Source organism: Cebidichthys violaceus, unplaced genomic scaffold (genome assembly GCF_023349555.1).
Source record: "Cebidichthys violaceus isolate CVI_PGR_0920_01 unplaced genomic scaffold, fCebVio1.0.p SCAF_17, whole genome shotgun sequence".
Classification (NCBI taxonomy): domain Eukaryota; kingdom Metazoa; phylum Chordata; class Actinopteri; order Perciformes; family Stichaeidae; genus Cebidichthys; species Cebidichthys violaceus.
In genome coordinates, this window is record NW_027176340.1 from 2,622,636 (window position 1) to 2,648,028 (window position 25,393).

Consider the following 25,393-nt stretch of genomic DNA (forward strand, 5'->3'; position numbering starts at 1 on the left):
AGAGTTCACCTGCTGAGGTTAAAGTGACGTGTTTTTATCTTAAAGAGATTCCGTCTCCTGACAGCGGCATGTCCTCCATCATCGTTCGAAGTGAGTAAACACTGTTGCTATGGACTAATATTAGGATATATTAGGATATCTTGCTACAGAACATGGTGGTTGGGCCTTAAAAAGAAGAAGAGATAGACGATTTAGAATAGACATCCTGTCTCATTATACATTATTAGATAAATGCAATGTTCAGCTAGTTAATCAAATTCATACTTACAATTTCACTTTGCTAAATTTTCAGCATCTCTTCCACCAAAACTGACAGTGAATCCAACGGCGATCAATGAGACAGACTCAGTCACGCTGAACTGTGAGGCTCCATCGTCTGCTTCTGCGCCTCGGTGCAGCTTCTTCACGTCCAGTGGAGGAACCGTCAGATCCCTCTCTTGTCTGCAGACACTGACAGGAAGTGAGCTGCTGGAGACGTCTCAGCAGAGATCACCTGCTGAGGTTCAAGTGACGTGTTTTTACACCGTGAAGCTCGGAGAGAAACATTATCCATCTCCACACAGTGACACGTCCTCCATCACCATTCATAGTGAGCGACATCTGATATTATCATCATGTATTGATACAGTGTCAAGGACAAGAAGAGTGATGTGGTGTTATAATAATAATTGTTTCCAGGGGTTACAAACATAAAGAGAGAGAGAGAGAGACTGATTTACAACCTCCATTTCTATTAAAATGCTGCTAGTTTGGTTTCTAATTTTGTGAAAATAACTGTTCAAGAGATAACATAAACATGAAGTCACACACAGTTTACCACACATGACATTGACAGGTTCAAATTCATCTTCCTTTATAGATAATGTGGAAACTATGCCGACATTTACTACCGCGGGTAGGACATGCATTCAAATAGAAATCCAGAACATTATCACAAATCACACACTATATTTGTTAATTTTAAAAGTTATACAATTTTTATTCGGCAGGTGTGACTGTTAGAACGCCTCATGCTTCTGCTCCTGAAACTCCTGAAACTCCTGAAAGTCCTGAAACATCAGGTAACAAAATTACAGATATATAAAATGTGACGTTAATAAATCGCAAATGATGTGTTTCTAATTATTATTTCTATATTGAAATGCACTTTTGTTGATTCCCCAGGCTGGACTGTTGGTCCATCAAGTAACACTGTTAGCTTAATATCTACTTTCCTAACATCAGTGAAACCAGCATCAGGTAATTATGAAGTTTTTCAACGACTCAGCCTCGTTACAAAGTTTATATACACATGTTTGTATCTGATATTCACATGTGAAACACTGAATATGGTGTTCAAACGTGATTATCTGTCTCAGCACATATAAGGTGATGGTTGCTGATTGGACTGGTCTACATTGTTAAAGTAAAATAAAGATATTAAATCAGTGTCCTTTTAAGAGAACATATAGATTTAATGTTAATATGTTTTTGTGCCTTTAAGAAACAGATGTAAAAGTGACTTCTGTGAATCCAGAATCTGGCGATAAAGTAACAGGTAGACGAAACATCCTTATTGCATGAAAATGACGTTACTGGTTGAAATACTGTAGTTAAGCACGGTCCATGTGGACGTTTTGAGAAGCGAGACTGACGCATGTTTACGGCTTCATATTGCTGAAAAGCAGAAACGTGGATATTGAAGCTTGCAGCGGCGGTGGCTGGTTGTGGAGTAACTGTGGGCGTCGTCTTGCTGGTTTCTGCGCCTCTGTGCAGCAAAAGAAGAACTGGTGAGAACTGTGTTGATCTGCTTGTGTGATGAAGTCAGACTCAGTTTTGTTTTGTGTGGGCGTTCACTCACTGTTCTCCCTCAAACAGGTTGTTTTAGGCCTATTATATGTAAGCTCTAAAATTGCTTTTCCACAATCATTGCATCTTCAGATTTATTACTACCCAGATATATTTGCACAAGTTCAAAACATTTGTAATTTTTGTGTCGTTCTTATAGGTGCAGGTTCTGAGGATGTGAAAAGAAGGCGGGAGGCTCAGAATGAGAACGTAAGTCTGACACGAGGGACGTCGTTAAATATATTTGCCATACACATTAATAGAGCGTTGGTTTCTTTCTTGTCCTAGTTGGACACGTACCATTTATACTGCACCGTCTCCGAGGAGCCGGCTGCATCAGCCCTGAAGGGTGTGGTGTACAGCACCGTGCAGCCGCACTGAAACACAAGCTGTCTAATGCTGCACAGAGAAAGAGAACGAGACCGCCTGACTGCTGGTAAAGGGACCCTTGTGTTTAAAGTTGACTGGTATAATCTAGACTGTTTGACTGTCATGTATTCGTCGATAATACCAAACTTCTACAAACATTTTCCAGCAGTTAGATCCAACTTTCAAATGGAGTTTTATGATGTATAAAGCACAGCGTGGGTTCTAAACTGCATTTCAAATTAACTGTTGTTAAACTACGACGAGAAATGTATTTAATTTGACTCATATATATATTTAATCCTGTTTTTTTTAATGATGTTTTCTCTTTAATGTTAATCATATTTTTTGTAACTGGCTGGATACATCAATGTGACATCCTGTGATCTTCTTCATGCATCTTTAGCTCGTCTGAAATGTCGTCTGCTTTAACACGAGGACAAACTGGCAGAATAAAGATTGTTCCTTGTCTCTCAGGATCTTTCCTGTGTAACGGTTGCTGTGATAGTCGGTGTTTAAATTGTAAGTGGAAATAAATTAGTTGAAGTCAGAATTGCATCAGGCTGTATTGCATGGCTTTCTTTCAAATTCTGAGGTTGAAGGAGCAGGTGAATGTAAAGTTGGTGTGATTGTGACAATGATGAACAATTACAGGGTTAGTCCAGATGAATATACAGTTTATTTAAAAAGGAAAAAGCTGCAAAAATCTGAAAAGCCCCCTTGCCCCATTTGCATGCATAAGTCTAGACCTGTGTGCAGGTTTGAGCTGAGTATAGACCTAAACTAAATACTGTATTAGAGTGTAAAGTTGTTTGGCTTCAAATTTTTTGCACAAATCAGCACTAGTCCTGTACATTTAGAAAAAAATCAACAAATAAAACAAAATATGAACTACAAAAAGAAAGCAACTGATGGAAAAACTTTTATTTTTGTCTGAACCACTAAGCCAACACTGTAGATGTGATCTAAATATAAGTGTGTGTGTGTTCCTGTTGTCTTTCTGTCGGTTTGATTCACTTCTGTGGTTTTCCTGAGAACTTGTTCTGTATGTGAAATCATAGTCAGACACAGAAGTCTCTTGTTTCTAGTCTCAGTATTTGGCTTCATGATGGCTGGACGTCTGCTGTTAGTCGTCCTCATGTGTGAGTTAAACCTCCGGTAGATTCTCTCATTATTTATGTTGTCTATTGCAAAAAATGTCATTAATATATAATGTCTGCCATACAGTATCAGCATGTTACACCATACATGTTTTTTTTGTGTACTTGTATATTATGTGTGTTCTTTTTGTCTGTGTTGTTGCTGTTTTTTTGTAAACTGTTTGTGTAACTTCAGAGTCCAAAACTCATTTCCCCATCAAATAAGTAAAATTAAATATATCCTGATCTTGATCTCACTACTCCAGCGTATGTTTGACAGATTTTCTCATTAGGAGTTTTAGTTCTCTTCATTTTTATGAAAGTATTAATGAGTTTTCATGTTCGCTGTGTCGACACTTTGTATTTCCAACAGATTCCTTTCACAAGATTCAAGCACAAGGTCAGTCTCTGATCTATTCTCTTTCATGTCCAGCTGTTTTCACTGTAGGGGAGTTTATTATAGTTTGTTATTAATTTGACTATTTCTACATAGTACAGTATATTTCATATATCATATATAAAATCACAAATAATTCAAATTAGGAAAATTACTGTAGTAATGGAATTATTCAGTATCTAATATTTCATTATTCATTATTATTGTTTACCTCTGAATTTTCAGATCAACCTAAACCTAAGCTGATAGTGAATCCAGCGGTGATCTCAGAGACAGAAACAGTCACACTGGACTGTCAGACTCCATCATCTGTTCCTGTTCATCAGTGTTTTTTCTACACTGTGAGGAGAGGAAATGCCAAAGGCTTCACTTGTCTGCAGACTCTGACAGGAAGTGAGCTGTTGATGATGTCACAGAAGATATCATCTGCTACGGTTCACGTGAAATGTTATTACACTGTAATGCATGGAGATATCTCTACTCCATCTCCACACAGTGACAATTCCTCCATCACCGTCCAAAGTGAGTGACTGATTATCATGTCACGTTAGTGAACGATAACTAGATGACGTTGTGTCATATTTCAGGTGTTTTGTCACATTAAAAAGCTGCCTGTGGGATGAAATGTTTCCTTTTATGTTGTCATATTTAGGCTTTCTGCATAATGTTTTTTTTACAGTGTAACTCCCACAGAGTTATTATGAACGATTATGTTCAATGATAACTGTAAACCACAATGACTGAGCTGTAACAGGTTGACATGATGACGGTCTTTTCATTCTTCTCTTAATAGGTCAAAAACCAGAATTGAGTCGTCAGCATTTTTACCGTGAACAGGTTGTCTTTACTTGCTCTCTGCCTGCATCTGCTCATAAAGACACGAGATGTAACCTGTACTTTGGAAAAGCAAGTCATCCAGTCACAACAACAACTGTCCTGAAGACAAGGAGCTCAACCAATCAGTGGTTCTGCCAGTTTACTGTCAGAATCGATGATTTGCTGAGACGCCTACGTCCTCTTCAAAGACGTGATGCCAGCTGTGATTACAGTTTGGGGAGTGAACCCAACTCTTTGTCTGCTCGTAGTGATCGATCCAGCTTGAATGGTGAGTTGGTGAAGACATGGACACACATGTTACCTGTTCTTGTGACACAACACGAGAAATGAATGAATGGAATAAAGTGAATTTCCAGTGAATGTGTAAATTTAGACAAACATCACAAATTATGTTTTTTGCATGTTTTCTTATTGCATGTCATTTGAAATCTTTCTATATATGATGCTGTGACAGTAGAAACTGAATTGTGTAAATTAGCAAAGTACAAGAAATGTTCTGACAGGACAGTTGGTTTTGAGGACAGTGACGGCCGTTTAGAGTGCTGCAGATGTTACAGATTTTTCTTGGCCAACTCTGGAAGTTAGCATCACACTGGTATATATATATATATATATATATATATATATATATATATATATATATATATATATATATATATATATATATATATATATATTAAAAAAGAACAAATATTTCAGTATGGACCAAAGTGGCCATTGCCATCCCTGAGGCCATTCCTCTGCCATGGCTCAAATCAACAGACATGTTCTCTGGTTTCTTCTTCTTCTTATTTTTTGAAAGGTTCTTTGCTTATTAAGTCACTGCACAAATAGGAAGTAAAACACAAATTGTTATTTATTTGTACACATGTAAAACTGACAGACACACATCTGTTTTCTTTTACTGTAGCTATTGTGATAAAGGAATCAAGCATGACCTCCACAAAACCAGGATTTACTAAGATCAAAGGTAAGACTTATTATAGCAATCATCACATATTACTATAAAATACATTTTCTAAAGTTTTTGTGTGTATTTACTCACCAGATTTTCCTGATAGCTGGTCTACTGCTTCCACTTTTGGAATTACTGCTAAACCAGTACCAGGTAACACAATTCTAGATGTATTATATGTGACATTTATTAATCATAATTTCTTCTCTTGCTCAGCGATTGTACAAATACTGTCCCACACTGTTCAAATCCATCTTCTGCTGTTGTAGATATTGTGGAGTCAACCATGACGCAGACTGAGCCGACATCCACTGTGACCACAGGTAGGACATGCATTCAAATAGAAATCCACATCATTATCACTAATCACTTACTTTATTTGTTATTGTTATTCAGCAGGTCTTACTGTTAACAGACTCCCTGCTTCAACTCCTGTAACTATAAAACAAACACCAGGTAACACAATTACAGATACATGAAGTCAGACGTTAATTATTCACATATGATATTTATGCTATCTGTAGCTATGACTGTTTTCTCTCTTAAATGTTTTTCTTACATTTGAGCATTTTTGACAAATACACATATACATGAGCACACGTATACAATATGAACACAATATACTGTTTTTTGATTTCTTTATCATATTTAAGTGAAAATAAATCTTTTTTTTTTACATGCAGTTTTCTTCTTTCACCAGATCAGACTGTTGGATCAAGCATCACTGCTAGTTTTCTTTCTACTTCCCTAACACCAGTGAAACCGACATCAGGTGACTCTTCTACATATTCTAGATTATTCACATTGACTTTTTATACAATTTTTTTGTTTCAATATTTCTTGAATATTTTCACTATCAACACTCCTATGAATATATTACCATACATTACCATTACTTTTTCAGTCAGTCAAGTTTAATTGTGACATCAGAATCTTAACCATGTTTATTCTACAAATGTGCTCACAAACACAAGTCAGTAGAGTGTCAGTACATCTGTGTATTTAGATTATATTTCAAATATACAATGTAATTATCACACCAGACAATACAATGTACACACATTATTATGATAATAAAAAAACAAATCTGTGTTCTCTGGGTCTCTGGTGTTTTTGCTCTTCCCTAGTCTTTAATCCTTTATGTCAACACTAGGAAGGCTCTTATTAACTGCCTCTTCTAATGCAGAGAAGATTACGTTGATGATTGGAGGAGGCGTGACTGTGGGAGTCGTCTTGCTTGGATTGACACTCCTCTTGTCTCAAAGCAGGATTGGTAAGAATTAAACAACAATAACCATGCATTCTTTCTGAAATAGGAAATATTTAATGTGGTTTCACATTGTTTTCAATAATCATTTGGTTTTTTTTCCGTGCACTTTCTAGAAAAATGTGTTTCCAAGAGGTAAGAAATCATACTTCTCAAATATAGTCACGTAAACTCCAGTGAATACCACTATGTATATTCTTTTTCATCATTGCTCTGATTTACAGTCATAGTTTTGAGTATTCTCTCTGGCAGCTGCTGAGGACAACTACAGTCTTATTCTGTCTTTGAGCTGCTCTACTAGAACAGTTGCAGGATAAAAGCCTTTCTCAAGGACATGTGGACATTTGGCATTAAGGTTCATTGAGGGACCTCTCAAAAGGTCTGAGCAGCAAAGGACACATAGAACACATGATTCAGAGATCACAATAGAGCCTTGTTAAAGCGACACGTTGACAAAACTTGGATAAAAGCGGGAAGGAGGAGGTAGGTTGATGGAGCAAGCCGCAGCAACAAGTAGGGGTTGACCTGAAGGAATCAGCAGAGTGATAGTGACAACTGTCGGTTCAGAAAGTCACTCTTTAGTCACATCATTGAGATGTTTGGGGAGTGTGATACAGTATATTCATCTGGTAATGTGTGCTGTGCTTTTGCTCTCCTCTATGATGAAGAAACACTCTTTACAAAACCTTGTTTGAAACTTTTTTCCCCCTTTAGACCAAATGGTTTGCAGGTTGATGATGATGAAACCTACAGCATCGTCACCTACTGTACGAACGCAGCATTGGTGAGCTGCTCCTCTCGTCCTGAATGTACCAAGGTTCACAGTAGGGCTGTCAGGATATCAGGTTTTCACTACACGCTTCCTATATTATTGAAATTTAAATGACAATAATATACATGACATTATTATAATTTGTGTATTATTAAAACCATATATAATTGTTAAATATCACAGTTAACATGACAGGTACAGGTGCACTCATTCAAATAAAAGTTATTATTGCAGCATGTGCATCTTTTATTCTTATTAAAAACATTTACACTTCACTGACGACAGTTATGTCTGTTTCTTCTTCTTCATAGCGGGACAACAGCTGCACCTGGGAGAGGCCAGCTCCATCAGCCCTGAGCAATGCAGTGTACAGCGCTCCAAAGTCAGGCTGACTTCCAAACAGTCTCTCTTGGTCCTCTTTCACTTTGCTTTTTTTTTTCTTTTTATGTACAATTTAGATGTTTACGCTTCGTACGTCATTATCCCAAAAACGTTATTGACTTGATAGACACAGAAGTAAGGTCAGAATATAACCTGTGTGATGTGTTGCAATGCTTTAGATAATAAAAACATTATACACAACTATTAAACAAGTAGAAATTCATTTCAAAGGTTGAAGTGTGTTTCTTTCTACGACGCTTTAAATGGAAAACATTACATTCAATTAAATTACATTTTATTCATACAGCCCAATATCACAAATCGCAAATTTGAAAGCTTTACGATCTGTACACACATCTGTCCCAGGACCCTCGCATCGGTGCAGGAAAATGAAATGAACAATGTACAAAGGACAACAATATATAGTTTTAACGTTAATATGTTTTTGTTCTGTGACTCCTATGAAGATGAAATAGCAGGTAGACTAAAGATTGCTATTATTGCATGAAAATGCTAACATGCATTACTGTGAATGTAAAGTTGGTGTGATTGTGACAATGATGAACAATTACAGGGTTAGTCCAGATGAATATACAGTTTATTTAAAAAGGAAAAAGCTGCAAAAATCTGAAAAGCCCCCTTGCCCCATTTGCATGCATAAGTCTAGACCTGTGTGCAGGTTTGAGCTGAGTATAGACCTAAACTAAATACTGTATTAGAGTGTAAAGTTGTTTGGCTTCAAATTTTTTGCACAAATCAGCACTAGTCTTGTACATTTAGAAAAAAATCAACAAATAAAACAAAATATGAATTACAAAAAGAAAGCAACTGATGGAAAAACTTTTATTTTTGTCTGAACCAGTAAGCCAACACTGTAGATGTGATCTAAAGATAAGTGTGTGTGTGTTCCTGTTGTCTTTCTGTCGCTTTGATTCACTTCTGATGCTCGCTGTGGTTTTCCTGAGAACATCTTCTGTATCATAATAATCATAGTCAGACACAGAAGTCTCTTGTTTCTAGTCTCAGTATTTGGCTTCATGATGGCTGGACGTCTGCTGTTAGTCGTCCTCATGTGTGAGTTAAACCTCCGGTAGATTCTCTCATTATTTATGTTGTCTATTGCAAAAAATGTCATTAATATATAATGTCTGCCATACAGTATCAGCATGTTACACCATACATGTTTTTTTTGTGTACTTGTATATTATGTGTGTTCTTTTTGTCTGTGTTGTTGCTGTTTTTTTGTAAACTGTTTGTGTAACTTCAGAGTCCAAAACTCATTTCCCCATCAAATAAGTAAAATTAAATATATCCTGATCTTGATCTCACTACTCCAGCGTATGTTTGACAGATTTTCTCATTAGGAGTTTTAGTTCTCTTCATTTTTATGAAAGTATTAATGAGTTTTCATGTTCGCTGTGTCGACACTTTGTATTTCCAACAGATTCCTTTCACAAGATTCAAGCACAAGGTCAGTCTCTGATCTATTCTCTTTCATGTCCAGCTGTTTTCACTGTAGGGGAGTTTATTATAGTTTGTTATTAATTTGACTATTTTCGCATAGTTTGGTTGTACAGCATATTTTATATATCATATATAAAATCACAAATAATTCTAATTAGGAAAATTACCGTAGTAATGGAATTATTCAGTATCTAATATTTCATTATTCATTATTATTGTTTACCTCTGAATTTTCAGATCAACCTAAACCTAAGCTGATAGTGAATCCAGCGGTGATCTCAGAGACAGAAACAGTCACACTGGACTGTCAGACTCCATCATCTGTTCCTGTTCATCAGTGTTTTTTCTACACTGTGAGGAGAGGAAATGCCAAAGGCTTCACTTGTCTGCAGACTCTGACAGGAAGTGAGCTGTTGATGATGTCACACCAGAGTTCACCTGCTACGGTTCAAATGAAATGTTATTACACTGTAATGCATGGAGATATCTCTACTCCATCTCCACACAGTGACAATTCCTCCATCACCGTCCAAAGTGAGTGACTGATTATCATGTCACGTTAGTGAACGATAACTAGGTGACGTTGTGTCATATTTCAGGTGTTTTGTCACATTAAAAAGCTGCCTGTGGGATGAAATGTTTCCTTTTATGTTGTCATATTTAGGCTTTCTGCATAATGTTTTTTTTACAGTGTAACTTACACTCCCACAGAGTTATTATGAACGATTATGTTCAATGATAACTGTAATCCACAATGACTGAGCTGTAACAGTTTGACATGATGACGGTCTTTTCATTCTTCTCTTAATAGGTCAAAAACCAGAATTGACTCGTCAGCATTTTTACCGTGAACAGGTTGTCTTTGTTTGCTCTCTGCCTGCATCTGCTAATAAAGACACGAGATGTAACCTGTACTTTGGAGAAGCAAGTCATCCAGTCACAACAACAACTGTCCTGAAGACAAGGAGCTCAACCAATCAGTGGTTCTGCCAGTTTACTGTCAGAATCGATGATTTGCTGAGACGCCTACGTCCTCTTCAAAGACGTGATGCCAGCTGTGATTACAGTTTGGGGAGTGAACCCAACTCTTTGTCTGCTCGTAGTGATCGATCCAGCTTGAATGGTGAGTTGGTGAAGACATGGACACACATGTTACCTGTTCTTGTGACACAACACTAGAAATGAATGAATGGAATAAAGTGAATTTCCAGTAAATGTGTAAATTCAGACAAACATCACAAATTATGTTTGACGGCCGATTAGAGTGCTGCAGATGTTACATATTTTTCTTGGCCAAATCTGGAAGTTAGCATCACACTGGTTGTTTGTGGCCATTGCCATCCCTGAGGCCATTCCTCTGCCATGGCTCAAATCAACAGACATGTTCTCTGGTTTCTTCTTCTTATTATTTTTTGAAAGGTTCTTTGCTTATTAAGTCACTGCACAAATAGGAGGTAAAACACAAATTGTTATTTATTTGTACACATGTAAAACTGACAGACACACATCTGTTTTCTTTTACTGTAGATATTGTGGAGTCAACCATGACGCAGACTGAGCCGACATCCACTGTGACCACAGGTAGGACATGCATTCAAATAGAAATCCACATCATTATCACTAATCACTTACTTTATTTGTTATTGTTATTCAGAAATGTCTTACTGTTAACAGACTCCCTGCTTCAACTCCTGTAACTATAAAACAAACACCAGGTAACACAATTACAGATACATGAAGTCAGACTTTAAATTATTCACATATGATATTTATGCTATCTGTAGCTATGACTGTTTTCTCTCTTAAATGTCTTTCTTACATTTGAGCATTTTGACAAATACACATATACATGAGCACACGTATACAATATGAACACAATATACTGTTTTTCAGTCAGTCGAGTTTAATTGTGACATCAGAATCTTAACCATGTTTATTCTACAAATGTGCTCACAAACACAAGTCAGTAGAGTGTCAGTACATCTGTGTATTTAGATTATATTTCAAATATACAATGTAATTATCACACCAGACAATACAATGTACACACATTATTATGATAATAAAAAAACAAATCTGTGTTCTCTGGGTCTCTGGTGTTTTTGCTCTTCCCTAGTCTTTAATCCTTTATGTCAACACTAGGAAGGCTCTTATTAACTGCCTCTTCTAATGCAGAGAAGATTACGTTGATGATTGGAGGAGGCGTGACTGTGGGAGTCGTCTTGCTTGGATTGACACTCCTCTTGTCTCAAAGCAGGATTGGTAAGAATTAAACAACAATAACCATGCATTCTTTCTGAAATAGGAAATATTTAATGTGGTTTCACATTGTTTTCAATAATCATTTGGTTTTTTTTTCGTGCATTTTCTAGAAAAATGTGTTTCCAAGAGGTAAGAAATCATACTTCTCAAATATAGTCACGTAAACTCCAGTGAATACCACTATGTATATTCTTTTTCATCATTGCTCTGATTTACAGTCATAGTTTTGAGTATTCTCTCTGGCAGCTGCTGAGGACAACTACAGTCTTATTCTGTCTTTGAGCTGCTCTACTAGAACAGTTGCAGGATAAAAGCCTTTCTCAAGGACATGTGGACATTTGGCATTAAGGTTCATTGAGGGACCTCTCAAAAGGTCTGAGCAGCAAAGGACACATAGAACACATGATTCAGAGATCACAATAGAGCCTTGTTAAAGCGACACGTTGACAAAACTTGGATAAAAGCGGGAAGGAGGAGGTAGGTTGATGGAGCAAGCCGCAGCAACAAGTAGGGGTTGACCTGAAGGAATCAGCAGAGTGATAGTGACAACTGTCGGGTCAGAAAGTCACTCTTTAGTCACATCATTGAGATGTTTGGGGAGTGTGATACAGTATATTCATCTGGTAATGTGTGCTGTGCTTTTGCTCTCCTCTATGATGAAGAAACACTCTTTACAAAACCTTGTTTGATACTTTTTTCCCCCTTTAGACCAAATGGTTTGCAGGTTGATGATGATGAAACCTACAGCATCGTCACCTACTGTACGAACGCAGCATTGGTGAGCTGCTCCTCTCGTCCTGAATGTACCAAGGTTCACAGTAGGGCTGTCAGGATATCAGGTTTTCACTACACGCTTCCTATATTATTGAAATTTAAATGACAATAATATACATGACATTATTATAATTTGTGTATTATTAAAACAATATATAATTGTTAAATATCACAGTTAACAGGCATAACATGACAGGTACAGGTGCACTCATTCAAATAAAAGTTATTATTGCAGCATGTGCATCTTTTATTCTTATTAAAAACATTTACACTTCACTGACGACAGTTATGTCTGTTTCTTCTTCTTCATAGCGGGACAACAGCTGCACCTGGGAGAGGCCAGCTCCATCAGCCCTGAGCAATGCAGTGTACAGCGCTCCAAAGTCAGGCTGACTTCCAAACAGTCTCTCTTGGTCCTCTTTCACTTTGCTTTTTTTTTTCTTTTTATGTACAATTTAGATGTTTACGCTTCGTACGTCATTATCCCAAAAACGTTATTGACTTGATAGACACAGAAGTAAGGTCAGAATATAACCTGTGTGATGTGTTGCAATGCTTTAGATAATAAAAACATTATACACAACTATTAAACAAGTAGAAATTCATTTCAAAGGTTGAAGTGTGTTTCTTTCTACGACGCTTTAAATGGAAAACATTACATTCAATTAAATTACATTTTATTTATACAGCCCAATATCACAAATCGCAAATTTGAAAGCTTTACGATCTGTACACACATCTGTCCCAGGACCCTCGCATCGGTGCAGGAAAATGAAATGAACAATGTACAAAGGACAACAATATATAGTTTTAACGTTAATATGTTTTTGTTCTGTGACTCCTATGAAGATGAAATAGCAGGTAGACTAAAGATTGCTATTATTGCATGAAAATGCTAACATGCATGACTGTGTGGCGTTAATGTTTGTGCGCTTATAGGTTCACGTGTTTGTCCTCCTGTCACTAGAGATAGCTGTAACCCTGCAACCACTCTGAAAACAGCCTCACATGAGTGCGTGTCATTCTTTACCACTTGAGCTCAGTGATTCAATTATGTTTACAACCTAAATTACTCTTACTAAATATTACTATAAAGCATTAACAAAGCAATGATATGCTTTTCAGTTTGTATATCTGGAATGCGCTGGTATTGGTGGTTGGAAGACGGTGGTTATGCAGAGTCTTCCTGCTTTTTGTTGACGTTGTGAGAAGCAAAACTGACACTTGTTTATGGCTTCTGTTGAGGCTCAGCAGAAACGTGGATGAGGAAGTTTGTAGCAGTTGTGGCTGGTTTGTGGAGTAACGGTGGGCATCTTTCTGGTTTCTGCACTTCTGCATAACTACAGAATAACTGGTGGGAACTATGTCGATGTGTTTGTCTAATAAAGTCAGCATCTGTTTGATATGGGTGTAAAGACATACCGTTTAATACTGAAGTGTGGAATTTGTCAGTTTGACTCTAATAATACAATTTTTTACAATCTTTGCATCTTGACATTTAACGACTACTCAAATATATAAGCACCAAAAAAAAAAAGATACCACTTTAGTCAGAGACACTTGTCAAAGGAATTGGCTATTTTTAATATATATCAATATAATATTCTTTGAGAGGAAGCTCTCCGAGAATCCAACAGCATTCGATTTTTGTTGGATTAACAATATCAAAAATATAGCCAACAAGGAGGAGGTTGTTGAAAGGAGAATTGTTCCAGCAGAATATCATTGGCGTCGGGTTATAATGGGCATGCTGACAGCCAGCTGTAAGAGCAGCTTCTCTGTTCAGTCTGAAGAATAGTTACAGATGTCCTATTCACACATTCTAGCTGGGGTCTTCAAAACATCTGCAGTTTCCCGGAAATAGTTCATATTCATTCACATCGGTTCAGTTTGAACAGCCTTCATGTAGCTCAGAGCTACTAAAATAACTATTGTGTAAATCGTCAGCTTGCACAGAACAAAGATACAAGACCTGCATCTCAAACTGAAAATAAACCGTGTGTGTTGTGTGGGAGACCACCACTGCACTGAAACAAAAATATCCTCCTTTGCTCGGGTCTAACTCTTTTTTCACATGTGAACAAAATACGGCACGAGTAGAGACGGTACAGGGTTGTTCTCCAAACACTTTATTTTGTGAACTTGAAAGGGTAATGCCGCCTAAACTGTGACCTTCAAATTCTTTGAATCTAATCAGCCGGGCTGAAGACTTATTCTTTCATTCAGAGAAACGTATTATTTGACAGACTGTGTGTATTTCACAGGGGCAGGTCTGGAGGAAGTGAAAAGGTGGCGGGAGGCTCAAAATGAGAATCTGACAAGAGGGACAGCATTAGATATATTTGTCACATATATGAACGGATGCTACAGTTGGTATATTTCAGTTGGTATGTTGCTGCACCGTCTCCGAGGAGCCGGCTGCATCAGCCCTGAAGGGTGTGGTGTACAGCACCGTGCAGCCGCACTGAAACACAAGCTGTCTAATGCTGCACAGAGAAAGAGAACGAGACCGCCTGACTGCTGGTAAAGGGACCCTTGTGTTTAAAGTTGACTGGTATAATCTAGACTGTTTGACTGTCATGTATTCGTCGATAATACCAAACTTCTACAAACATTTTCCAGCAGTTAGCTCCAACTTTCAAATGGAGTTTTATGATGTATAAAGCACAGCGTGGGTTCTAAACTGCATTTCAAATTAACTGTTGTTAAACCACGACGAGAAATGTATTTCATTTGACTCATATATATATTTAATCCTGTTTTTTTTAATGATGTTTTCTCTTTCATGTTCATCATATTTTTTGTAACTGGCTGGATACATCAATGTGACATCCTGTGATCTTCTTCATGCATCTTTAGCTCGTCTGAAATGTCTTCTGCTTTAACACGAGGACAAACTGGCAGAATAAAGATTGTTCCTTGTCTCTCAGGATCTTTCCTGTGTAACGGTTGCTGTGATAGTCGGTGTTTAAATTGTAAGTGGAAATAAATTAGTTGAAGTCAGAATTGCATCAGGCTGTATTGCATGGCTTTCTTTCAAATTCTGAGGTTGAAGGAGCAGGTGAATGTAAAGTTGGTGTGATTGTGACAATGATGAACAATTACAGGGTTAGTCCAGATGAATATACAGTTTATTTAAAAAGGAAAAAGCTGCAAAAATCTGAAAAGCCCCCTTGCCCCATTTGCATGCATAAGTCTAGACCTGTGTGCAGGTTTGAGCTGAGTATAGACCTAAACTAAATACTGTATTAGAGTGTAAAGTTGTTTGGCTTCAAATTTTTTGCACAAATCACCACTAGTCCTGTACATTTAGAAAAAAATCAAGTTAAAAATATGAACAAAAGATGAATTACAAAAAGAAAGCAACTGATGGAAAAACTTTTATTTTTGTCTGAACCACTAAGCCAACACTGTAGATGTGATCTAAAGATAAGTGTGTGTGTGTTCCTGTTGTCTGTCTGTCGGTTTGATTCACTTCTGTGGTTTTCCTGAGAATTTGTTCTGTATGTGAAATCATAGTCAGACACAGAAGTCTCTTGTTTCTAGTCTCAGTATTTGGCTTCATGATGGCTGGACGTCTGCTGTTAGTCGTCCTCGTGTGTGAGTTAAACCTCTTTTCATTTTCTTTCATTGTAAATGGAGTTACTCACCAATACAGGTACATTTTAGTTGCAATTGCTAAATTAATGTTATGTCAGCCCATTATATATTATTATCAGCATGTTTTATTAACATTTTACATCAGGTCAAAAGAAATACAACATTCACATTCTATCTTTACTATTTATTATTACATGCTTAACTAATTTGTCTTCTCTAACAGATCCCTTTTGTGAGATGAAAGCAGAAGGTCAGTGCTTGAGTTTAATATTAGTTATTAGTAGAACGTTATCACTGTAGGCTCAGTTTGTCACATAGTTGTCTGTACAGTACTTATCTTTTCTATGCTGTTTATGATTAAATCACAGTTGCTCATTTAGAATTTTCTCATCTCAATGCAACTGTTAAGTTTGTCAAACAAATACATTTATCATCAGAATAACTGTAAATAAAGGCAATTTTCAGTTATGTAATACAACATATATTACACTTTTCAGCTCTTCTTCCGCCTCAGCTGACAGTGAGTCCGCCGGTGATCACAGAGACGGACTCAGTCACTCTGAACTGTCGGACTCCATCGTCTGTCTCTGTGACTCGGTGTTATTTCCGTATAGTAAGAGGAGGAACTGCCAAACACTTCCCTTGTCTCCAGACACTGACAGGAAGTGCGCTGCTGAAGATGTCAGCTCAGAGTTCACCTGCTGAGGTTAAAGTGACGTGTTTTTATCTTAAAGAGATTCCGTCTCCTGACAGCGGCATGTCCTCCATCATCGTTCGAAGTGAGTAAACACTGTTGCTATGGACTAATATTAGGATATATTAGGATATCTTGCTACAGAACATGGTGGTTGGGCCTTAAAAAGAAGAAGAGATAGACGATTTAGAATAGACATCCTGTCTCATTATACATTATTAGATAAATGCAATGTTCAGCTAGTTAATCAAATTCATACTTACAATTTCACTTTGCTAAATTTTCAGCATCTCTTCCACCAAAACTGACAGTGAATCCAACGGCGATCAATGAGACAGACTCAGTCACGCTGAACTGTGAGGCTCCATCGTCTGCTTCTGCGCCTCGGTGCAGCTTCTTCACGTCCAGTGGAGGAACCGTCAGATCCCTCTCTTGTCTGCAGACACTGACAGGAAGTGAGCTGCTGGAGACGTCTCAGCAGAGATCACCTGCTGAGGTTCAAGTGACGTGTTTTTACACCGTGAAGCTCGGAGAGAAACATTATCCATCTCCACACAGTGACACGTCCTCCATCACCATTCATAGTGAGCGACATCTGATATTATCATCATGTATTGATACAGTGTCAAGGACAAGAAGAGTGATGTGGTGTTATAATAATAATTGTTTCCAGGGGTTACAAACATAAAGAGAGAGAGAGAGAGACTGATTTACAACCTCCATTTCTATTAAAATGCTGCTAGTTTGGTTTCTAATTTTGTGAAAATAACTGTTCAAGAGATAACATAAACATGAAGTCACACACAGTTTACCACACATGACATTGACAGGTTCAAATTCATCTTCCTTTATAGATAATGTGGAAACTATGCCGACATTTACTACCGCGGGTAGGACATGCATTCAAATAGAAATCCAGAACATTATCACAAATCACACACTATATTTGTTAATTTTAAAAGTTATACAATTTTTATTCGGCAGGTGTGACTGTTAGAACGCCTCATGCTTCTGCTCCTGAAACTCCTGAAACTCCTGAAAGTCCTGAAACATCAGGTAACAAAATTACAGATATATAAAATGTGACGTTAATAAATCGCAAATGATGTGTTTCTAATTATTATTTCTATATTGAAATGCACTTTTGTTGATTCCCCAGGCTGGACTGTTGGTCCATCAAGTAACACTGTTAGCTTAATATCTACTTTCCTAACATCAGTGAAACCAGCATCAGGTAATTATGAAGTTTTTCAACGACTCAGCCTCGTTACAAAGTTTATATACACATGTTTGTATCTGATATTCACATGTGAAACACTGAATATGGTGTTCAAACGTGATTATCTGTCTCAGCACATATAAGGTGATGGTTGCTGATTGGACTGGTCTACATTGTTAAAGTAAAATAAAGATATTAAATCAGTGTCCTTTTAAGAGAACATATAGATTTAATGTTAATATGTTTTTGTGCCTTTAAGAAACAGATGTAAAAGTGACTTCTGTGAATCCAGAATCTGGCGATAAAGTAACAGGTAGACGAAACATCCTTATTGCATGAAAATGACGTTACTGGTTGAAATACTGTAGTTAAGCACGGTCCATGTGGACGTTTTGAGAAGCGAGACTGACGCATGTTTACGGCTTCATATTGCTGAAAAGCAGAAACGTGGATATTGAAGCTTGCAGCGGCGGTGGCTGGTTGTGGAGTAACTGTGGGCGTCGTCTTGCTGGTTTCTGCGCCTCTGTGCAGCAAAAGAAGAACTGGTGAGAACTGTGTTGATCTGCTTGTGTGATGAAGTCAGACTCAGTTTTGTTTTGTGTGGGCGTTCACTCACTGTTCTCCCTCAAACAGGTTGTTTTAGGCCTATTATATGTAAGCTCTAAAATTGCTTTTCCACAATCATTGCATCTTCAGATTTATTACTACCCAGATATATTTGCACAAGTTCAAAACATTTGTAATTTTTGTGTCGTTCTTATAGGTGCAGGTTCTGAGGATGTGAAAAGAAGGCGGGAGGCTCAGAATGAGAACGTAAGTCTGACACGAGGGACGTCGTTAAATATATTTGCCATACACATTAATAGAGCGTTGGTTTCTTTCTTGTCCTAGTTGGACACGTACCATTTATACTGCACCGTCTCCGAGGAGCCGGCTGCATCAGCCCTGAAGGGTGTGGTGTACAGCACCGTGCAGCCGCACTGAAACACAAGCTGTCTAATGCTGCACAGAGAAAGAGAACGAGACCGCCTGACTGCTGGTAAAGGGACCCTTGTGTTTAAAGTTGACTGGTATAATCTAGACTGTTTGACTGTCATGTATTCGTCGATAATACCAAACTTCTACAAACATTTTCCAGCAGTTAGATCCAACTTTCAAATGGAGTTTTATGATGTATAAAGCACAGCGTGGGTTCTAAACTGCATTTCAAATTAACTGTTGTTAAACTACGACGAGAAATGTATTTAATTTGACTCATATATATATTTAATCCTGTTTTTTTTAATGATGTTTTCTCTTTAATGTTAATCATATTTTTTGTAACTGGCTGGATACATCAATGTGACATCCTGTGATCTTCTTCATGCATCTTTAGCTCGTCTGAAATGTCGTCTGCTTTAACACGAGGACAAACTGGCAGAATAAAGATTGTTCCTTGTCTCTCAGGATCTTTCCTGTGTAACGGTTGCTGTGATAGTCGGTGTTTAAATTGTAAGTGGAAATAAATTAGTTGAAGTCAGAATTGCATCAGGCTGTATTGCATGGCTTTCTTTCAAATTCTGAGGTTGAAGGAGCAGGTGAATGTAAAGTTGGTGTGATTGTGACAATGATGAACAATTACAGGGTTAGTCCAGATGAATATACAGTTTATTTAAAAAGGAAAAAGCTGCAAAAATCTGAAAAGCCCCCTTGCCCCATTTGCATGCATAAGTCTAGACCTGTGTGCAGGTTTGAGCTGAGTATAGACCTAAACTAAATACTGTATTAGAGTGTAAAGTTGTTTGGCTTCAAATTTTTTGCACAAATCAGCACTAGTCCTGTACATTTAGAAAAAAATCAACAAATAAAACAAAATATGAACTACAAAAAGAAAGCAACTGATGGAAAAACTTTTATTTTTGTCTGAACCAGTAAGCCAACACTGTAGATGTGATCTAAAGATAAGTGTGTGTGTGTTCCTGTTGTCTTTCTGTCGCTTTGATTCACTTCTGATGCTCGCTGTGGTTTTCCTGAGAACATCTTCTGTATCATAATAATCATAGTCAGACACAGAAGTCTCTTGTTTCTAGTCTCAGTATTTGGCTTCATGATGGCTGGACGTCTGCTGTTAGTCGTCCTCATGTGTGAGTTAAACCTCCGGTAGATTCTCTCATTATTTATGTTGTCTATTGCAAAAAATGTCATTAATATATAATGTCTGCCATACAGTATCAGCATGTTACACCATACATGTTTTTTTTGTATGCTTGTATATTATGTGTGTTCTTTTTGTCTGTGTTGTTGCTGTTTTTTTGTAAACTGTTTGTGTAACTTCAGAGTCCAAAACTCATTTCCCCATCAAATAAGTAAAATTAAATATATCCTGATCTTGATCTCACTACTCCAGCGTATGTTTGACAGATTTTCTCATTAGGAGTTTTAGTTCTCTTCATTTTTATGAAAGTATTAATGAGTTTTCATGTTCGCTGTGTCGACACTTTGTATTTCCAACAGATTCCTTTCACAAGATTCAAGCACAAGGTCAGTCTCTGATCTATTCTCTTTCATGTCCAGCTGTTTTCACTGTAGGGGAGTTTATTATAGTTTGTTATTAATTTGACTATTTTCACATAGTTTGGTTGTACAGTATATTTCATATATCATATATAAAATCACAAATAATTCAAATTAGGAAAATTACCGTAGTAATGGAATTATTCAGTATCTAATATTTCATTATTCATTATTATTGTTTACCTCTGAATTTTCAGATCAACCTAAACCTAAGCTGATAGTGAATCCAGCGGTGATCTCAGAGACAGAAACAGTCACACTGGACTGTCAGACTCCATCATCTGTTCCTGTTCATCAGTGTTTTTTCTACACTGTGAGGAGAGGAAATGCCAAAGGCTTCACTTGTCTGCAGACTCTGACAGGAAGTGAGCTGTTGATGATGTCACACCAGAGTTCACCTGCTACGGTTCACGTGAAATGTTATTACACTGTAATGCATGGAGATATCTCTACTCCATCTCTACACAGTGACAATTCCTCCATCACCGTCCAAAGTGAGTGACTGATTATCATGTCACGTTAGTGAACGATAACTAGGTGACGTTGTGTCATATTTCAGGTGTTTTGTCACATTAAAAAGCTGCCTGTGGGATGAAATGTTTCCTTTTATGTTGTCATATTTAGGCTTTCTGCATAATGTTTTTTTTACAGTGTAACTCCCACAGAGTTATTATGAACGATTATGTTCAATGATAACTGTAATCCACAATGACTGAGCTGTAACAGTTTGACATGATGACGGTCTTTTCATTCTTCTCTTAATAGGTCAAAAACCAGAATTGAATCGTCAGCATTTTTACCGTGAACAGGTTGTCTTTACTTGCTCTCTGCCTGCATCTGCTCATAAAGACACGAGATGTAACCTGTACTTTGGAGAAGCAAGTCATCCAGTCACAACAACAACTGTCCTGAAGACAAGGAGCTCAACCAATCAGTGGTTCTGCCAGTTTACTGTCACAATCGATGATTTGCTGAGACGCCTACGTCCTCTTCAAAGACGTGATGCCAGCTGTGATTACAGTTTGGGGAGTGAACCCAACTCTTTGTCTGCTCGTAGTGATCGATCCAGCTTGAATGGTGAGTTGGTGAAGACATGGACACACATGTTACCTGTTCTTGTGACACAACACTAGAAATGAATGAATGGAATAAAGTGAATTTCCAGTAAATGTGTAAATTCAGACAAACATCACAAATTATGTTTGACGGCCGATTAGAGTGCTGCAGATGTTACATATTTTTCTTGGCCAAATCTGGAAGTTAGCATCACACTGGTTGTTTGTGGCCATTGCCATCCCTGAGGCCATTCCTCTGCCATGGCTCAAATCAACAGACATGTTCTCTGGTTTCTTCTTCTTATTATTTTTTGAAAGGTTCTTTGCTTATTAAGTCACTGCACAAATAGGAGGTAAAACACAAATTGTTATTTATTTGTACACATGTAAAACTGACAGACACACATCTGTTTTCTTTTACTGTAGATATTGTGGAGTCAACCATGACGCAGACTGAGCCGACATCCACTGTGACCACAGGTAGGACATGCATTCAAATAGAAATCCACATCATTATCACTAATCACTTACTTTATTTGTTATTGTTATTCAGAAATGTCTTACTGTTAACAGACTCCCTGCTTCAACTCCTGTAACTATAAAACAAACACCAGGTAACACAATTACAGATACATGAAGTCAGGCTTTAAATTATTCACATATGATATTTATGCTATCTGTAGCTATGACTGTTTTCTCTCTTAAATGTCTTTCTTACATTTGAGCATTTTGACAAATACACATATACATGAGCACACGTATACAATATGAACACAATATACTGTTTTTCAGTCAGTCGAGTTTAATTGTGACATCAGAATCTTAACCATGTTTATTCTACAAATGTGCTCACAAACACAAGTCAGTAGAGTGTCAGTACATCTGTGTATTTAGATTATATTTCAAATATACAATGTAATTATCACACCAGACAATACAATGTACACACATTATTATGATAATAAAAAAACAAATCTGTGTTCTCTGGGTCTCTGGTGTTTTTGCTCTTCCCTAGTCTTTAATCCTTTATGTCAACACTAGGAAGGCTCTTATTAACTGCCTCTTCTAATGCAGAGAAGATTACGTTGATGATTGGAGGAGGCGTGACTGTGGGAGTCGTCTTGCTTGGATTGACACTCCTCTTGTCTCAAAGCAGGATTGGTAAGAATTAAACAACAATAACCATGCATTCTTTCTGAAATAGGAAATATTTAATGTGGTTTCACATTGTTTTCAATAATCATTTGGTTTTTTTTCGTGCATTTTCTAGAAAAATGTGTTTCCAAGAGGTAAGAAATCATACTTCTCAAATATAGTCACGTAAACTCCAGTGAATACCACTATGTATATTATTTTTCATCATTGCTCTGATTTACAGTCATAGTTTTGAGTATTCTCTCTGGCAGCTGCTGAGGACAACTACAGTCTTATTCTGTCTTTGAGCTGCTCTACTAGAACAGTTGCAGGATAAAAGCCTTTCTCAAGGACATGTGGACATTTGGCATTACGGTTCATTGAGGGACCTCTCAAAAGGTCTGAGCAGCAAAGGACACATAGAACACATGATTCAGAGATCACAATAGAGCCTTGTTAAAGCGACACGTTGACAAAACTTGGATAAAAGCGGGAAGGAGGAGGTAGGTTGATGGAGCAAGCCGCAGCAACAAGTAGGGGTTGACCTGAAGGAATCAGCAGAGTGATAGTGACAACTGTCGGGTCAGAAAGTCACTCTTTAGTCACATCATTGAGATGTTTGGGGAGTGTGATACAGTATATTCATCTGGTAATGTGTGCTGTGCTTTTGCTCTCCTCTATGATGAAGAAACACTCTTTACAAAACCTTGTTTGAAACTTTTTTCCCCCTTTAGACCAAATGGTTTGCAGGTTGATGATGATGAAACCTACAGCATCGTCACCTACTGTACGAACGCAGCATTGGTGAGCTGCTCCTCTCGTCCTGAATGTACCAAGGTTCACAGTAGGGCTGTCAGGATATCAGGTTTTCACTACACGCTTTCTATATTATTGAAATTTAAATGACAATAATATACATGACATTATTATAATTTGTGTATTATTAAAACAATATATAATTGTTAAATATCACAGTTAACAGGCATAACATGACAGGTACAGGTGCACTCATTCAAATAAAAGTTATTATTGCAGCATGTGCATCTTTTATTCTTATTAAAAACATTTACACTTCACTGACGACAGTTATGTCTGTTTCTTCTTCTTCGTAGCGGGACAACAGCTGCACCTGGGAGAGGCCAGCTCCATCAGCCCTGAGCAATGCAGTGTACAGCGCTCCAAAGTCAGGCTGACTTCCAAACAGTCTCTCTTGGTCCTCTTTCACTTTGCTTTTTTTTTTCTTTTTATGTACAATTTAGATGTTTACGCTTCGTACGTCATTATCCCAAAAACGTTATTGACTTGATAGACACAGAAGTAAGGTCAGAATATAACCTGTGTGATGTGTTGCAATGCTTTAGATAATAAAAACATTATACACAACTATTAAACAAGTAGAAATTCATTTCAAAGGTTGAAGTGTGTTTCTTTCTACGACGCTTTAAATGGAAAACATTACATTCAATTAAATTACATTTTATTTATACAGCCCAATATCACAAATCGCAAATTTGAAAGCTTTACGATCTGTACACACATCTGTCCCAGGACCCTCGCATCGGTGCAGGAAAATGAAATGAACAATGTACAAAGGACAACAATATATAGTTTTAACGTTAATATGTTTTTGTTCTGTGACTCCTATGAAGATGAAATAGCAGGTAGACTAAAGATTGCTATTATTGCATGAAAATGCTAACATGCATGACTGTGTGGCGTTAATGTTTGTGCGCTTATAGGTTCACGTGTTTGTCCTCCTGTCACTAGAGATAGCTGTAACCCTGCAACCACTCTGAAAACAGCCTCACATGAGTGCGTGTCATTCTTTACCACTTGAGCTCAGTGATTCAATTATGTTTACAACCTAAATTACTCTTACTAAATATTACTATAAAGCATTAACAAAGCAATGATATGCTTTTCAGTTTGTATATCTGGAATGCGCTGGTATTGGTGGTTGGAAGACGGTGGTTATGCAGAGTCTTCCTGCTTTTTGTTGACGTTGTGAGAAGCAAAACTGACACTTGTTTATGGCTTCTGTTGAGGCTCAGCAGAAACGTGGATGAGGAAGTTTGTAGCAGTTGTGGCTGGTTTGTGGAGTAACGGTGGGCATCTTTCTGGTTTCTGCACTTCTGCATAACTACAGAATAACTGGTGGGAACTATGTCGATGTGTTTGTCTAATAAAGTCAGCATCTGTTTGATATGGGTGTAAAGACATACCGTTTAATACTGAAGTGTGGAATTTGTCAGTTTGACTCTAATAATACAATTTTTTACAATCTTTGCATCTTGACATTTAACGACTACTCAAATATATAAGCACCAAAAAAAAAAAGATACCACTTTAGTCAGAGACACTTGTCAAAGGAATTGGCTATTTTTAATATATATCAATATAATATTCTTTGAGAGGAAGCTCTCCGAGAATCCAACAGCATTCGATTTTTGTTGGATTAAAAATATCAAAAATATAGCCAACAAGGAGGAGGTTGTTGAAAGGAGAATTGTTCCAGCAGAATATCATTGGCGTCGGGTTATAATGGGCATGCTGACAGCCAGCTGTAAGAGCAGCTTGTCTGTTCAGTCTGAAGAATAGTTACAGATGTCCTATTCACACATTCTAGCTGGGGTCTTCAAAACATCTGCAGTTTCCCGGAAATAGTTCATATTCATTCACATCGGTTCAGTTTGAACA

The 25,393-nt window shown here is 37.3% G+C and overlaps 3 protein-coding genes and 2 long non-coding RNA genes across 19 annotated transcripts; all 5 read left to right on the forward strand.

The window, feature by feature from the left end:
• The first annotated feature begins 30 nt into the window (after positions 1-30).
• On the forward strand, positions 31-8,164 carry LOC137873711 (uncharacterized). Of its 10 annotated transcripts, none has more exons than XM_068712049.1 (16): positions 31-90; positions 293-589; positions 860-895; positions 990-1,061; positions 3,706-3,732; positions 3,955-4,251; positions 4,523-4,834; positions 5,477-5,536; positions 5,615-5,674; positions 5,791-5,844; positions 5,918-5,977; positions 6,222-6,293; positions 6,708-6,794; positions 6,905-6,923; positions 7,503-7,633; positions 7,872-8,164. In XM_068712049.1, exons 1-16 carry the CDS (start codon positions 69-71, stop codon positions 8,063-8,065), a joined length of 1,800 nt encoding a protein of 599 aa, XP_068568150.1. In that variant the 5' UTR covers positions 31-68; the 3' UTR covers positions 8,066-8,164. The 10 variants fall into 10 exon arrangements, with proteins under 10 accessions (XP_068568150.1, XP_068568151.1, XP_068568157.1 ...); XM_068712050.1 differs by having other exon boundaries at positions 5,921-5,977; XM_068712056.1 differs by having other exon boundaries at positions 7,503-7,572; positions 7,872-8,041.
• A 68-nt stretch (positions 8,165-8,232) lies between these two features.
• Positions 8,233-13,046, forward strand: LOC137873480 (uncharacterized). 2 transcript variants are annotated; one of them, XM_068711693.1, is made up of 9 exons: positions 8,233-9,015; positions 9,386-9,412; positions 9,643-9,939; positions 10,217-10,528; positions 10,933-10,986; positions 11,581-11,667; positions 11,778-11,796; positions 12,376-12,506; positions 12,754-13,046. In XM_068711693.1, exons 1-9 carry the CDS (start codon positions 8,979-8,981, stop codon positions 12,945-12,947), a joined length of 1,158 nt encoding a protein of 385 aa, XP_068567794.1. In that variant the 5' UTR covers positions 8,233-8,978; the 3' UTR covers positions 12,948-13,046. The 2 variants fall into 2 exon arrangements, with proteins under 2 accessions (XP_068567794.1, XP_068567795.1); XM_068711694.1 differs by having other exon boundaries at positions 12,376-12,445.
• A 2,915-nt stretch (positions 13,047-15,961) lies between these two features.
• LOC137874074 (uncharacterized) lies at positions 15,962-16,659 on the forward strand. Its single transcript, XR_011103273.1, has 3 exons — positions 15,962-16,041; positions 16,265-16,291; positions 16,539-16,659. It is a non-coding gene; the product is annotated as an uncharacterized lncRNA (long non-coding RNA).
• Positions 16,660-16,760: 101 nt separating this feature from the next.
• LOC137873712 (uncharacterized) lies at positions 16,761-24,101 on the forward strand. Of its 5 annotated transcripts, none has more exons than XM_068712060.1 (12): positions 16,761-16,820; positions 17,023-17,319; positions 17,590-17,625; positions 17,720-17,791; positions 20,448-20,474; positions 20,705-21,001; positions 21,273-21,584; positions 21,989-22,042; positions 22,637-22,723; positions 22,833-22,851; positions 23,431-23,561; positions 23,809-24,101. In XM_068712060.1, exons 1-12 carry the CDS (start codon positions 16,799-16,801, stop codon positions 24,000-24,002), a joined length of 1,548 nt encoding a protein of 515 aa, XP_068568161.1. In that variant the 5' UTR covers positions 16,761-16,798; the 3' UTR covers positions 24,003-24,101. The 5 variants fall into 5 exon arrangements, with proteins under 5 accessions (XP_068568161.1, XP_068568163.1, XP_068568162.1 ...); XM_068712062.1 differs by having other exon boundaries at positions 23,431-23,500; positions 23,809-23,978; XM_068712061.1 differs by lacking the exon at positions 17,590-17,625.
• On the forward strand, positions 18,523-18,877 carry LOC137873713 (uncharacterized). The gene is made up of 3 exons (XR_011103251.1): positions 18,523-18,608; positions 18,718-18,767; positions 18,846-18,877. It is a non-coding gene; the product is annotated as an uncharacterized lncRNA (long non-coding RNA).
• Positions 24,102-25,393: the final 1,292 nt, after the last annotated feature.

Bases quoted from the DNA above. Each gene is read 5' to 3' on its own strand.
- LOC137873711 (XM_068712049.1), top strand. From the start codon at position 69: ATGTCCTCCATCATCGTTCGAA. The intron at 91-292 runs GTGAGTAAACAC...CTAAATTTTCAG, and splicing joins GTCCTCCATCATCGTTCGAA to CATCTCTTCCACCAAAACTG. The intron at 7,634-7,871 runs GTTTTCACTACA...TCTTCTTCATAG, and splicing joins TAGGGCTGTCAGGATATCAG to CGGGACAACAGCTGCACCTG.
- LOC137873480 (XM_068711693.1), top strand. From the start codon at position 8,979: ATGATGGCTGGACGTCTGCTGTTAGTCGTCCTCATGT. The intron at 9,016-9,385 runs GTGAGTTAAACC...TATTTCCAACAG, and splicing joins GCTGTTAGTCGTCCTCATGT to ATTCCTTTCACAAGATTCAA. The intron at 9,413-9,642 runs GTCAGTCTCTGA...CTGAATTTTCAG, and splicing joins TCACAAGATTCAAGCACAAG to ATCAACCTAAACCTAAGCTG.
- LOC137873712 (XM_068712060.1), top strand. From the start codon at position 16,799: ATGTCCTCCATCATCGTTCGAA. The intron at 21,002-21,272 runs GTGAGTGACTGA...TTCTCTTAATAG, and splicing joins TTCCTCCATCACCGTCCAAA to GTCAAAAACCAGAATTGAAT. The intron at 23,562-23,808 runs GTTTTCACTACA...TCTTCTTCGTAG, and splicing joins TAGGGCTGTCAGGATATCAG to CGGGACAACAGCTGCACCTG.